The 16449-nt window shown below is 34.2% G+C and overlaps 1 protein-coding gene across 6 annotated transcripts in view; it reads right to left on the bottom strand.

The window, feature by feature from the left end:
• Window positions 1–1842: 1842 nt before the first annotated feature.
• The window catches only part of PCGF5 (polycomb group ring finger 5), a 73407-nt gene continuing 58800 nt past the window's right edge, over window positions 1843–16449 (bottom strand). For 2 of the 6 annotated variants that reach the window (XM_074830911.1, XM_074830910.1), the window contains 3 exons: window positions 15865–15954; window positions 13874–13933; window positions 1843–11548 (listed from right to left, as the gene is read on the bottom strand). In XM_074830911.1, coding sequence (XP_074687012.1) covers window positions 11501–11548; window positions 13874–13933; window positions 15865–15954 — 198 coding nt within the window. In that variant the 3' untranslated portion in view covers window positions 1843–11500. Of the gene's footprint in view, window positions 11549–11575; window positions 12196–12302; window positions 12419–13873; window positions 13934–15864; window positions 15955–16449 lie in introns of those variants that run through there. The other 4 variants (XR_012624002.1, XR_012624003.1, XM_074830912.1 and 1 more) reach the window with 4 other exon arrangements.

Here is a 16449-nt window from a genome sequence, read left to right as displayed (position 1 = left end):
AGGAAAGGACAGAACTTTACCTATAAATAGTTTAGAAAAGATGGACAGACTGTTTTTGAATATAAGAATGTTTTCTCTTCCTGTGTTAGTTTAATGGGATAGATGCCAATGCTTTTATGAATTATGAATGCAGCAGTCTTCTTTCCAAATGAAGATGTTGGAAGTCTGCCACTGGAATGAGGCTCTCATATTACATAGTGCCAGCAAATTTCTGTTTCTTTAATGAAAACTAGATTACTAAATCACTTTCCTTTTGAAAAACATTATTCTTGCCTATAATGATGTTGCATAGCATGTTCTCATCTAAAATAAGAGAAAAAAATAATCAGGCTAGCAAGCAATTTGAATGGCACTTCTAACAGGGAAATTCATATGCTGCACCCCGATGTAAGCAGCTGTTTGTATACCACCTACTTTTCTCCTTCAATAAAACATAATCCAGGTTTATGACTGATCAGACATATGTTACTAGTTCTATGTACGTTTTTTTCCCGATAGTGATTCTCTTTTTAGCTACCTGAAACAAAGTAATTCTTTAAAATAATTTAATCACCAACATTTTTAATGGAAATCTAGCTTGAGGAAACATTGCTCCCTACTTAAGAGTAGACTTTGCACTTAAATATGATTCAATTTCTGTTTCATAAAGAGTGTAGTAGCATTACGTAGAAGCATTATGTAAAGTTTGGGTTTTTTTCCACTGAGTGACCCTAAGTCTCAAGAACACTTTTAGAAGAAGGGGAAGTATTAGTCTATGACCTTTGACAAATCTGGAGGTCAAATATTCAACATGAAAAAGAAAGCCAGTGAGGCTGCACTGCTTCTGCTGTACAGGTTACATAGCAGCCAGTGGTGCCACGACTGCTCTTTGCCTGTGTATCAGTAAACTGAAACATTACTAACAAATCCCATCAAAACGTGTTTCATTTAATCATATGTACATATTACAATATACTACATATACCTTCACATTTTGTGTTCATAAGCAATTGTTATCATCTTCTGCTAACATCTAGAAGGATTTTACAAGAGGACGCACAATGCTGTTTGTCTTGGGTCATAGTTTAATCAGCAATCCTTTCTATCATTTCCAAATCTGAACCATATCTCTGATCTCATGCAGTGGTATTGCAGGTTTCACAGTGGCATCTCAAATAAAAGGTGTAAGTTTTCTTGAATAATAGCTCTCCCTCCATTGTTTTTCTTTGCAATAATTCAGTATATAGTATGAAGACTGTTAGTTCACACCAAGGTCTCATTTATAACGGTATCTTCTAGCTTTCAATTTGCATGCACATTTATTTTACGTTATCTTAAGAGTTAAGAAACCTCAACAACATAATAAAGGGTTATCAGAAGGTAAGTGCAGAGAACAATAAATACTACTGAAACCATATTAACACAGAAAAATATCAAAAAGGGAGAGAACAAAAAGGAAAAAATAAAGCTGATGTGATAACCAGCAGTGACATTAAGTTTAAAAAAAAACTGTGGCAGAAGCTCTATGGGATTGTTAAGCACTGAAATGTACTTTTTAAAAAAAGCCTAAAACACAGTAACATTGTGTAACCCACCTGGTTATATTTTAAAAATGGGGTGCCAAATCCAGTCAACTTTAGTGTTAGGCAGGCTTTGCACCCATGAAAATTAATGGTAACACTTTCTACGACATTAATGAGAACAAAATTAAGCCATGTAAGTACTTCTGAATTTTCTATATGGCAAAATATCACTGTATTCCATTTTCTCCTCTGCACTTCTGTGAGTTGATAGTATGCTTGCATGATTAAGATATAAAGTTAATAAATGGTTTAATTCAAACATTATTACAAACTAGAGAAGTCAGATAAAACCAGAGATTTTTTATTGCACAAAATAAATTATATAGAAACAATGCAACAAAACAACTCGTATTGTAGGCCGCACAACAGATGTTACAACATGAATATATTTATTGCTTTGAGAAAGGAGCAATTCAGTGCTAGTAAGCAGATTAGTTATACTTCTTGCTCATCTAGATTTTTCATAAAATTAATCCAACTGGGCTAGAGGCATCTTGCAGCATACAGGTCAGACCAAATTGTCATTTGTTATCAGCTGGTACAAAGGTGCTGTGAACATTCTTGACATTAGCATGAAGCACGCTATTTAACATCACTGGTACTGAGCCACACAGGTAGTTACATAATCAGAAGTATAATTACGTATCAGATAATTTATACACAAGATTCTAAAAGATCCATTTACAGTGTTTGCATGAGCTGTTGTTCTAAAATTAACCTCGCTTACAAATGTAGATGCGGCTTTGAACAGGCCCACTTCACTCTACACCAAGTGGCAGGACCATAGGGTTTTGCCAAAAAAACCCCCTAGTGCCAACAGTTCTCTTACCTAATTGCTCACTGGTGCTAACTCGGTTAGAGGTGTCTCATTTTTTCCAGGGCCACACTCGACTTCTAAGGATTTTAGCACAGATTAAAAAAAACATTCCTTTGGTAGAACTGGGTGAAATTTACAGTGCTTTTTAAAATACTTCAAAACACAATGTATTTGGTTCTTTAAAAGATAAAAGACTGCAATACTGGTATTGCACTCATAGCTCAAATGGAGTTAAGTTTTTAAAATGCTACTTTGTGGACCCTGAGATGTTAACCCCCAATGAATTCATACAGAAATTAGCTCTTGACAAAAACTATAAAAATGGACAATATTCAAATAATAAAACACATCAAAACCTGATCACTTGCAGATCTTCGTGAAGCATGTGTATTAATGAGATAGTGCCATTACAAGTGTTCATCGTCTGAGTGAAATTCTCCCCCAGTTTGACAATTATGCAAGTATTTACTCAGCTGAGTTTATAACACTGAATTCTACTGCTAGTGTACACACTCATTGTTGCAAAACTTATTTACTTAAGGGAAGGTTAATATAGTAAGATTAAATTTAAACAATATTAGCCAGCCATGAAAGGAAATTCAGTGAGGAAGTGTGAACTCTGGGTCATTTCAAGCTGTAGCTACAAGGATAATTAAAGAAAGTAGCTCTACTGAAGTCAAGCTGAAGAGCTTAACTCAGCATCAGGCCCATAGAGTAGACCCCTGTACAATCCCACAGAAATAACTAAATAGATTTTGGAATGTACACTAATAACTACAAATAAATGTGGTCACCACTCTTTACTGTACATTAATAAAATTCTTTGCTTTACTGTTCTTTTTTCCTGAAACTGTGTTAATCCACTATGCTGAATCAAAATACAGTTAAGAGTGAGGTTTAAAATAGCCACATATTATAAGAAATGAGTTATTCTGAATTTGAAAAATACTATTTGTACAAATGCTTAGAAACTTTAGTGATGCAATCATGTTCCTTGCATGTACCCAGCAGTAGTTTCCTTTGGAGGAAAGTAAGTACTAAACTTGACTCATCTGGCATACTTTTTCATCTGGGAAACTGGTTTTTAAATACTGTATGTAAAATTTTGTCACCATTTTGTAAAAACATTTATAGGTATAAAAAGATACAACTGAACCAAATATACCATAAAACATCCATTAAAACACAAACATCACAAAAAATTATTAGTATTTTTAATAATTATTATGAAGTAGAAATGTTATAAGGCAGGATGAAGCTAATATCAAAGATGGAAAACAGCACAACAGCACCACCAGTCTATGTTTTTCAATCAGCTTTCTGATTAGATAGAAAATGTATTTTCATAGTCAGATACAATTAATAAATGCATTTAGCCCAGCTGTACTAACTATACAGCTTCACACAGAATAAACATTCCATAAATCAACAGAAAATGCATTTGAGCAAAAAAAAAAAAAAAAAAAAAAAAAGTGATTCTCTAAGCAGCATTTTGTTTTCTTTTTTTCCAAAACATTAACATAGATAGATATTGGACTGATTAAATATCTACAAGTGCTTTTCCTTTACAAAAATACATATATTCTTAATAGTAGGATAGACTGTCATTAACAATGACCTGTGTTTTTTTCACTTCAATTTGAATGATTTATAAGCTAAATTTTACAACCACAAAAAGGTTTATTTGTAATATGATGTTATCACTTTTGACAAAAAGCTTAAAACATTTTTATATTTTAAAACAAATTAGCAACATAACATCACAATATGTTCTATGAGCTCCTAAGTACTGTGAGGGCTGTTATATTAAAAACTGGTAACTACTGATCAAATGCAAGGAAGCATTAGAACATTATCACTGCTCACCATAGGCTCCTTTCTTACCGTAACTTGGATCACAGCTTATATAAGGACACTTAGGCCCCCACCCCCAAAAAAATCCATTGAGAGTAACTCTATATCATCTATTCAGTAGCCTGGAACACCCAACAATTCAGGCTTAGCATTAATTTTAAAAAATGCAAAATATTTTTCTTTCAACAGTTAAGTCTGCAATAAGGGAAAAAATGATGCATTGCTTCATGTTTATTCTAAGAAGCTTGTACTTGAGAAAAAAAATAAGATCAGTAAGTTTTTAGAATGAAATATTTCAGTCAGCTAAATAATTAAATTGTCCTATTACTTTCCAGTTTAGTTAATCACCATCCTGGAAAAGGAAATCAAGGTATTTGGATTTCTTTATCCTTTCTATTTTATACTGCACAAGTAAAATAATCAACTTCTTGCTAATCAATGGTCTCATGTCAAGGACAGCAATGCCATTTGCTAAAAAAATATCTATAAAAATCTGTAAAACATACCTAATATCTTCTCATTATCCTCCAAGTCTGTCCTTTCCACCCTCCAAAATATCACTGAACTACAACTAGAAAACCCAAAAGTAGCTTGGTGAATATTTTGTGCTTTGGAAGGTTTACAGGATTGACAGCACACTGAAGTTTTTATTAGTTCACAGGCCAGGTATAGCGGACACATCAGTAATGCAAGCCTTTGTGCTTTTCTTCAGGAACATGAGCTATGACTCAAAGAGCTACTCTAGGTCTGTTAACTCAACCTTTATGCTACTCCTGTTCTTTTCCTTTTCTATTTTGTTTTGGAAACTGCTAGGTGTGCCTAACCCTTTAGCTTGATGACATAGACAGCTACCACCAGTTAAGTTTTGCTTGACTGATTCCAGGTGTAACTCTTGACCACTGCACTCCAGAAAAGTGTCAATGCCTTATTCCAAGTCAGTTTCTGGGTGGCTTTACCTTTGGTATTAAATAGGTCCCTTAAAACTATTAGGCAATCAGATTATCCATAAAAATAGTTTATTTTAAAAGAACTTTTTTATGAACAAACTAAATATCTAACAACAAAGAGTAATTTTAAATCAATTAGTATGTGATATTTTTCAGTAAAAACGGAGCATGTTTCATTTTACTGCATCAAAATTCATGAGACAACAGCAACAATGTCTACTATACTCAATATAATACAAAACAGAATTTTAGGAGTAGAATAGCATCATAAAATGTGCCTCACACTTCAATAATAAACATCTTTATTACAACTTCATTTGAATACAAACCTCAGTATGTTAACTAGCAGCACAAACGTTTTACTGTTGCAGCAATTTTGTGTATTGTATAGCAATCTACTCTCAACTTGTACTTTGTTTTCCACTCACTATCACGAGGAAAAAGGAAAATGCACACCTCATTCTGTTCACCTCATCCTGCCAACTGCCATGTTATTAACCTCGTTAGAAGCATTTGCTGAAAATACACATGAAAGTTACTTCAAAGAAATGTATGCCTAATGATTCAGATAAGCATGCAAAGTCAAACTAATGCCTCTCTTTGGTTAAAATTAATGTAATGGCAGAAACTTCCACTTGTAGACATCTTTCTTTCCAGAACGTCTCCTCCATCTTGAGCCTACAGAACTGGGTCTCTTTCTGCAAGTAAAAAAAGGTAGCCTGCATGTTCCCACCCATCTATGGAGCTCCTCTGTTTCACTGCCACATCCCAGAACTGTATGGATCTAAATTGCTTACTAGAGAATGAAACAACGTCCTTACTCAACTGTAGTAGCAAGCTACCTGAATTCAGAAGAAGATTTACAGCACATACCTCGGATGGAAGAATCCATCAGGAACTAATTAATTAATCAATTCCCTATTCTGGAATCTGATCTTTAAATCTGATCTACAGTGTATACAGTAGTTTAAAAAAAAATAATTCAACAGGTAGATCTGCTTATGAAGAAAAATATATTACCATTATAAGATCATTTTTTGGAGGACATTCCTACAGAAGGATGTTTCAGCTGAGGTCTGAAGGCCAGAATACCCATATGTGATAAAACTAGTGGTAAATGAGCAGTTGGAAGCTTTTCACATTTCATTTAGGATGAATCAATTCCTCTGTGTCTTGGAATTCATCCTGGAACATGCTCCAGTAGACTGCAATCCTTCCTCAAACAAGTATCTTTAGCTGAACACCCTGTCAAAGCATTACCTTGTTCAAACTGGCTATAAAGGATTCAAAATGCGGAACTATGAAAACTTTGCTGAAATCCATGAGAGCTGCCTGACAAATGAAACCTATGAGCTGATTCCTCATGTGCAATTTCTCCTTTATAACTCTTCAATGTTTCTACTTGTTGGGCATGAAATGGAGTGGGGTATGGGAATGGGCAAGAGATGTGTAAGAACCTAGAATTAATTACAGGACAGAGAGTGCCTGAATAGACATTTTCACTGAGATAAATAATAAAATAACATAACATGAATTAAAATGAGAGGGGAATATCCTACATCATGTATGCATTTTCGATGCAAGCAAACACATGCCTTCAGTCTGTCTAGGTTAAGTGAAGAAACTGGACCAAGCTCTTGATTTAAGCACCTCTGTTTATATATTTGCTGTGGATATGATGTCTTAACTGCCTTTGGTCTTTTCCAGGATAAAAATGAGTTTGATCAGTCCATGTAATTGACCTGTATTTTATGTAGCCCCTCAATAAACAGGGCTCCATCTGTTTCTTTTGAGACTTAAGACTGGCTTTGAACAACTATCTGTTCTCTAGTATTTCTATCAGACATAGCATCTGGCTGAGCTTGATGCTATTCCTTTTGTTGCAAGTACTCCCAAGAATATTTTTTCTGGGGAGCGAATGCCTCTTGGTCTCTTCAGGGATATGAAAATGCGAAAAAAACACAAATGGAACAATGCAACTCAGTGATTGGCTCAACTAAACCCTAGTCTATTTTGTTATTTTAGAAAACAGCAGAGAAGGAAAAATTCTTTACTTCTCTCGCAAAGTCATGTCTAACAATTACACGTGGGAGAGATGAGATGGAACTCTGGACCATTACTTTGTCTGCAGTGGAGAACAAGAGCCTAGCTTATATCTAAAGGGAATGCGATCAATCTCTTCTCCTGCAGATCTACTGGCACTGTTTTTGATAACTGCAGAAGAGAAAAGTCAAGTCAAATTGTTGGAACCTATGCAGAAAAAAAGACCAAAATCCAGAATTCAAGGGTTCCTCATGCAGAAAATGAAATAATTTCCATATGAAAGTAATTATTTTCATATAGTTACCACTGAGATAGGTTTTTTCAATTTTAAATTATCTAACAAAATTTATTTTTCTGCTTGTTTCCCATGAAAGAAAGCTCTTCAATACAGCATGTTTATGAAATATTTTTGTTGAAAATATTAAAACCACAGATAAAATACACAAGCAAATATTACCCTGCCAAATGCCAATAATGGGCTTAAAAGGTATTCTGCATTAATAAACAGGCACTTTGCTTTACATAACATTTTCAGTGAAGTCAAAATAATACTTTTTATAATTATTTTTTTTTTTTTCATAATAACTGCAAGCTAGCTGAGTATGCACAATATACTTAGAGTGTTGCATACTCCTAGGACCCAAATCCCAGCTTTTGTGTGAACAGTACCTACTATAGTGATGAGTCACTTAGATTGTTGTAGTAATCTTATTTGGTATTTCATCCAAATAAAAGTATGTTTATAGGACTAGGCCTTAGCTACAAGCAGTGTAGTAATGCATGATGGAAGATACATTTCTTGATTAATCATCTAATTCCATATTGTTTGAGCTATTACAGGGTCTTGTTTGTAAATTCTAGCTTAGTTTCTTCCTAGACAAATGCAGCATATAGCTATGCTCAACAAAAAGTCGCTTATGACTTTCATTAATGAGTTACCCCAGAGTTAAAAGCAGATACAAGTTTTTCATTTTTAGGGTAAAAAAAAAAGCAAAGCAAAAGCACCAATATGCTAAATAAGAGACAGTATGGTTAGGTAGTAGTACAGAATTTTTTAGGTCTTATTCCTCTGCAGCTAGGTACTGCCAATATGGGAAAGCCATAGAAACACAGTGGCAGCAACACTTACTTTATATTCCTATTCTTTACAAACATGCAGTGGTGACACTTTGTCATGGAAATGCTCAGAAAGTGTGACTGTATACAGTCATCTGCTCTAGGATGGCATATGGTGCAGTTTTAATGGAATGCTTAGGTACTCATTTCACTTTACCCCATCTTTGGCACACAGGAATCTGTACACACATTCTCATATTCCTATGCTGTTCAGATATTCTTAATTGGCACAAATGAATTAAATATGCATATCTGTAGACACATGGCACATATGTACTATACAACAGAGAAATTTCCTGTAAAGAAGGCAATGCCTGTGTTATACAAGCTGCCCAGTTAAGATATGTATTTCACTGGCACTTCACTGTTACAAAAACTATTAAACGATAACAGCACTCAGGCACTGTGCCATCAAATCAGAAATGCATAAAGTGTAGGTGGCTAAATCATATGCATTTAATGTCATGACTCTCAGCTGGGAACATTAAATCATATCTGTCAGTATTTTCCATGCTTAAAATGAAGATTTGCCTTCTGTAATCTATCTTTATGTTGCATCAAGAAAATACCGTGAAGTAAACCAATGTCCAATTCTGGTCAAGAGAATTCATGGCTCTCTGAATTGTGAATACAGAAAGTCATTAACAGTCAAATCTTCTATTAGTTGCCATTCAGAAACCAATACAAAGTAGTCCTTTTCAGGGGTCCTGTTAGGTGGACGCAAACTGCTGTATAAGATAACTTAAAATGGATTAAAAATAATGTGTTCTTCTCTTTTTAAAACAAGTCTGTTCAAATTTGTCAAAACAGTAAGTGCAACTGTTGAGAAAAAAACTGTCCCCTGAACCAAGCAGAAATTAAGCTTAAGCGTACTACCATTAGTTTTGTGATAAATTGAAAGGTGTTTTGTCAATCTACAGTGAAAATTCTGGTATAAAACCACATGAAATATATAAAAACTGTAAGGTGTCATTTGTATGTGCATGTAAATATTTACAAATAATATCCTATTTCTACCGTACAAAACAACTGTATATACTAAAGAGAAGACTGATTTGCAATTAGAATGCATGCTCTGCTCTTCCAAGCTGCTCCATGAGGAGGACCTCTATATACACAAAGAATCTGTTTTCCCCTAGAGACTCTGCAGAGGAGAAGGGCCCTCCCTACCTGGAGTATCTTCTTGTTTCTGTCAAGTAGCACATAGACTGGGTGGGCAAAAAGATGACTGCTTCCTGCAGCCAGCATGTGCACCCTTCCCATCTACAGCGTGGGCAAATCAGTGCTTGTATCAGCACACTATGCCTGCAGAAAGGAGCAGCAGCTTCCTTAACATTTTGCTTCCCCAGGTTTACTGTCATCTGCACAATATGTGCAACCTTGACCTGCAATGGCAGGTTTCCTAAACAGACTGCTACTGACAGCATCTTTATTTCTGCATGTCATATGGGCTTTGGAGTGCAATGGTAGAATTCAACCCGACTCTATATGGATTCCTCAAGTCATCAAAGTTAAAACTCCTACTAACATTAAAGGGGCCAGATTTAATCCACAACATGCTTATTTCTCCTACAGAAACATACTAATCTACATGAACATAAATTTACAAAGGAGTTACACCCTTGCATCTATCTTTTATATTTGATCCCAAGATAGAATTTTCACTTTGTCTTATCTAAGAATGATAACTTCACTCTATAGTAGCTTCGGAAAAATTGATTTAGTTCCTTTTTGCTGTACGCAAAAGGCATAAGAAAGGAAATAGTTACCTACGATACTAGCAGGTGTGTATTAAGTAGAAATTACGTAAAGGTACTGAACTATAAGTATCTCCATAGAATTTGAAGTGAAAAACTCAACTGACTTTTAAGCAGAGCAAAGACAACAGAAGACTACAGAAAACATATGCATTACTATGCTCCCTGCAACATTACCAGAAACCCCAATAAACATTCTATACTAGAACCATTACGCTTGCAATACCTAAGGCAACAATCACTTTTTATCCAGCACTACCAGGTCTTAAAAAAAAATGACCTGAACAATTATTTTGGTCAGACTGCTTATCTTCAGTATTGCATTACCTCTAATTTTATGGAAATAGTTTTATGATGTGACTTTAACTAATGAAAATTTCTATAATGAATTATAAACTCCAGATAGTCACAAGAGATATATAATGTAATTAAAGCTATATGTTATTTTTGTCTTAGCATATTATATACCTGCAACCAATCTCAGAAGGAAATGTTTACTATGAAAGGCAATAATTATGTAAAATTTTGCCTTGGTTGTAATCTTATAGTGAAATTTATTTGTTCCATAGACATTTACATTATTTTTAACTTCATTTTTATGGAGGCTTTATTAGAAGAAATGTAATCTGACCAGAAGCCATTTTCCAAAAATAGCTAGTATCCCAAATTCCAATCTTTAGGGAAACCATAGAAAAGTGCAATCACAAAGGCTGCAACGCTTTTAAGCAATATTAGCAGAATCTATTTAGAAGTTTTAAAATTACTGTTTTGAATTACCATGTTCTACATCTCTTGTTAAGGGTAATTAATCTTCATTCACTGCAAAAGGACTGTTGCACACTCATGAGTGAGCTATACCTGGACCCATGAGAAGCTTATCAAGAAAAAGGTAGTGGTCCAATCACCACTTTTCTAAATATATTTTCTATACAAAATATTTTCAAGGTATAATTCTTAGTTATTTGTACAGTACTCTATGATTTAAACAACAATATTCAGTAAAATAGTAAGTGTGTGAAACTGCAACACCACATGGAATGAGCACTCTGCCATTTTGCTAGTGTAATCAATATTAGGACCAGAAAAATTTTCTAACACGCAAGCAAAAATATTCCATAGTTTCTGAATCTTGACTGTACACTTCATGATTTTGGCTATGATTTGCAGCACACTTGTAAGATACACAAATATCTTATGCACATTTCAGTAGCAGAATGGCACTTGGCTTGCTCTAATAGAAACAACGGAGATGCAACTGACAGTTTTAAGAAAGACAATGTCCTTATTTGCATGCTGAAAATCTGGTTGTGTCCCCCTAATCCAGGCACATCCATTCATTGTGCAATCTGTCGATGGGTAAACAAATAGTGCAGGATTCATCTCAGTGGGATCTGGCCCTTTGGTCTAACCGAAGTCAATTCTAGGTCGATACTGAAGTACCATAGGGTAAGACTAAAAACAAAAGCAAGAGAAAAAACAACAACAAAAACAGACGAGAAAACATGAAGAAATAATTCATAAAAAATACAAAGAAAATGCAATTAGAGATTGTCTTAAGAATAGCCAGAGCTTATTCCTAAGACACATTTATATGACAATCAGTTTTATTTATATAATTCTATACATTTCAACAGTTAAATCCATGCCTGTACTTCAAATCTGTATTTAATCTCTCAGTTAGTTGTAGTTATTTGTCATTAATATAAAATTCCTGTATCTGCTTTTGTATGTTTCATGATTCTATGTTTTACAACATATATACTTGGAGTGCTCAAACAACACCACTTATTTCTGTGTTGCTGTGTTTGAGAAAAAGCAATCTTGAAATTTTATATTTTCTAAACCAAAGTCTGTTTACAGATGATGTACTTTGTTTGGTTTTTAAATAAATGGAGGTTCCATAGCTATACCAGTAGTCACCACTAGATTAATGGGAGCCAGGTTACTCTGGTATTAAAAAGAAAAAAAAAAAAAAAGAAAAAAAGAAAAAAAATCAGGTCAAATTGCTGTCAGCTGATTTTCTGAGATGACAGCTAACTTCTCCCCCAAATCCAAACTCCTCAACTGCAGATCTAGTGATACATTTTTATTGGTTCCTACTGGAAAAAAAAAAAAGACAAATCAACTGTTTGGATCCCTGAATTGGACAAAACCTGTGGAATGGGAGGGAAGAGTGGGTGGGCTTCCAGAAAGTACTGTGGAATACCTGGGCACTTGTTGCTGGAAGTGCTGTTTTACTAAATGTCTTATTTTTTCAGTCTGTCAGCATTTCATTTAAGTCTGATGTTTTCCTGTTAACTTCATTAGGATACTGGACAGTTTCTACAACATAAAAACCAGGAAAATCTTATTGTCTCAGGAGTTGTATGGGTTTAACTACCTCCCTGCCACAGGGCACAGGAACATAGCTAATTAAGTATTTTTTATTGCAAATTTGGAAATATAAAGAATTATTACAGAAGCTATCATTAAAACTAGAAATATTTTACTGCATCCTTCAGATGCAATAGAGATGAACTTCAGTGACCAAAAAAGAAAGGTAACACTGCAGAGACCTATACAGGTTAATAAACTTTTCATGCCATGGTAGTGAAATGATCACCAGAACTAAATGTGATCATACTTGCTGGGGATTTACAAACTGGAGTGCAGAGAAATCACAACATAAACATTCAACAGTATTCAACAGTAGCAGGAGCATTTAGGAGAGAAGACAGGGAGCACCACCTGTAGTCTGCATGTGCAATTAACAAACACGTATTTGTAGAATCTTAAATTACTTGGTCTCTGATTTTCTTCATAGGATACAACTACCATATTATTTAAATGCTATCTCACATGTTTTTCATCTGTCTTGAGTACTTTTAAAGTCTAACTGGAAGTGCACACAAGCAGAGACAGAGCAGTCACCGAGCAGTCACCTCACTGAAATTGCCATGTAAACCAGCAAGGCTCAGTGTTTTTGCAAACAAAATTACAAAGAAACCGTACAAATAAAATGTACTATGCTGGAACAATTCTAATTATCGAAGTAGGTGTAACTGCAGTAGGTCACTCCCATCCATAGTGTGAAGTCATTAACTTTTAATTTTTTGCTTAAGCAAAAATATTACTTCAAACTTCCAAAGTAACTTTTAGAAATTAGTTCAAATCAAAATTCTTTATGAGGAAACTGAAATATTGTTTCATATAGGTATGAACCAGATTGATCATCGAAATTTAGAAATCAACTTCAGTTTGCAGGTTCTGGAAGTTTTGGTTTGTTATATTCTAGAGACAAGGCATTATTCCATTTCTGATTTTAAAAGATGTGAAAGGAATACAGTATTAGAAAAATCTAACATTTCTTTATTCCATTAAAAAGAAGATACAAATTGCCATCAAGAGAAGAAACCAACATAGTCTCTTTGATTCACACACTTCAGTTTTGGATTTCTTGTCAGTGACTGCCCAATGCTACTGGTTAGAAGGATGAGACAGGCAGAAGTAGATAATCCTTCCAGACCGAAGCAGGTATCAGCCTACAGAGTGATATCTCTCTAACAAAAAGATAAATGGCCTAATGTAAAGTAAAAGAAACCCCTAAGCCTTTTGAATGGATTCTATTTATTCATTCAATAAAGCTTTCTCTGAAAGAACAAAAATGCTCAGGCCTTTGCTCATAGAGCTTTAGCACTTCGCAGTGAGGAATTATAAAAACTCCACAACTTGGCTTACAATTGAAGTGCTGACAGGACCTTAATTACTGTAGTATGTACAGTTGTGAGTGCCTCTTACCTGATAAAAAGTGCCATCCTGTGAGCAGACTTGCGAAGATGAGCAGTTCTGACACCGAAACTGCGAAGGAGATGATTTTCTGATCAGATAAGAGGCATCCGCAGCTGGACATATACATTTACCATTTAATGTTTTCTTAAATGTAAAGCTTAAATTTAATTTACTTATTTAAAACAGGAAAGACTTCTCTAATGAATAAATTGATATCTTCCCTTTACTACTCCACCTCTTGTAAGGTCCACAGGTGTGCCAGTAAAAGCTCATGGTGAATAGTACCAAAGACGGAGATAATGGATTTATTTGATCTTCATCCAAAAAAAGAGATTGTTAATTAATTACCATCACAACTTCTGTTTTGTAACAAGACTCAACACAGTTAAGGAAAACAAAATCATAGAAGCCTAGATGTTACTGAATTTATTACCAGCACAACGCAATTTTTACAGGTTTTAGTTTGTCATCTCTGACTTCAGGGGAGTAATTTAAAACTACATAAAGGAAAAGATTAATACATACCTGACTATACTATGTGTATATAAAAACAACTTACATATTTAATCAAGAGTTGTCAACTCTTATATTCACTTAATGTTAAAAACTATAGTTCTGAGATTTTTGAAAAAATTTCATCAGTACAAATAATGTCCTCTTTGTCAAGATATTAGTTATTGTTGCTTCCAAACCAATGCAACTGCCAAAAGTCCATTTGTAGGCAGGGGCTGCGGGATTAAATGTCATGAAAGAATTCCATTATCATTAAAGCTGTTGCCTCAATACTTCCTAATAGTACAGCCAATGCTAACAAAAATATAAGATGGCAAGCCAAACAAACACCCACTGATTTCAAGGCTGTATTGAAAAAAATACTACTTAAAGCTCCCTAATTCGTGCAATATTGGGATTTCAGCAATCATCAAATTTCAGTGCAATATTACTTTCAAATTTAATGAATACTTGCCTATATACATTAACTCCTCTAATTCCTATCAAAATCTATCCTTCCCTCTCCCCATTCAGATTAAGGTAAAACTTTAAGAAACTTATGAATCGTTAACTCCACAGTGTGCTTAATCCTGTCTTCTCTGTTCATGCCCCAATGCTTTTTATTCTGAGTACTAGGAAGCTAAAAAAAAAAAAAAAGGGAAAAAAAAAAAGAGCACAGAATTTTCTACAGATCAGTACATTAACTTATGTTAAATGCTTAACCTTAGCTGCACTTCAATATAGCCTCCACCGTAGTGATAGACAACAAATCTGCATATACTACAAAGCAACAGAGTGAAGAACAATCAACAGCCACACACAAATGAATGTATAAAAGAAAGAGAAGAAATATGATATGATTTCTAACAAAAAAAAATATACAAAGCAATACAAGGGCTACTGAATCAAACTGAGTATCAGACCTGAAAGAAATGTCTTTTAATAAGTTAAATATTGAAATTCTAAAATGTACACATGCGGCAAGGAAAACCCATTTAGCTGTGTTATCTGGATGTTAGTGTTATACAGCATATCTTAAAAAATGGCTGTAGTATTAACAGAAACAGTGATAAAACAATTAGATTTTGTCAATAAGTTTTCAGTGTCACTTTCAGTTTACTGACTGAATAAAACAGATTCTTAATAAAGAACTGCTGGATACAGATGCCCCAACTATTCTAACTCAAAAGGTCACTAAAAGCAAATTTGCAGAAAAAGAATAAGTGCTTGGGTTTTCAGATATTTGACTTAAAACTCAGAGCAGAACTTGCATGTAAACTTTGGATACCTGCTATTTTTAAGTTTCAGAATCTACACAATATATGTGCTGCAGGGTTTCACTCATAGGGTTAAACATAAGAAATCCAGAAAACATGCAAAATGCATTTTTAAATAAGAGTTTTTTCAAAGGGTCACAGAATATATTTTGGACCAAGCTGTGAAAGCTTGTATACTCTCTATAACAAATATACCAAAACATCATTTATTAATAATGTAACAGCATTTACGTTTTCGCCTCTTAGTCTCCATCTTGTCATATAGATGAATTCCATAGTATGATCCTTCCCCATGATTTCTCCATTGCATAGTACATCCAGCTTAAAATACAACAGAACAAACCGTAAGACAAAGAGATGCAAAATTTTAATGTCTAAATGAACTCCTATGTGAATCTCTGAGAGTTAATCCCTCAACTCCTATCATTATACAATAATTCCATCAGACGTATATCAAACCTGGACAAATACAACATGCTGACAATATGATGTATTCTACAATAGTATTCCACTTTATTTTTTCCCTTTTGTGTTTTCAATTAAGAAGTAGACAGAAGAAAGTCTGCTAAACTAGGTAGGAAATCACTAGTAGACAAATACTCCCTACATTTACCAATACTACACAGTATCTGTTTGACAAGAAAGTCTTGCGCTGTATTTTGAAGGCCTTCTTGCTAATGTCAATGTTCTTTCAAACCCAAAGATACAAAACAGAAGTACTGTAATTTTATTTTTTTTAAAAATAAATGATAATTTTTAAAAGAATACTTTAAAAATAGCTATAAGTTACAATGAAAATGCACTTCGGAGTATTCA

This window comes from Strix aluco, chromosome 7 (assembly GCF_031877795.1).
Source record: "Strix aluco isolate bStrAlu1 chromosome 7, bStrAlu1.hap1, whole genome shotgun sequence".
NCBI lineage: Eukaryota > Metazoa > Chordata > Aves > Strigiformes > Strigidae > Strix > Strix aluco.
The sequence above is the reverse complement of the archived record's forward strand: the minus strand, read 5'-3'. Positions and strand labels throughout refer to the sequence as shown.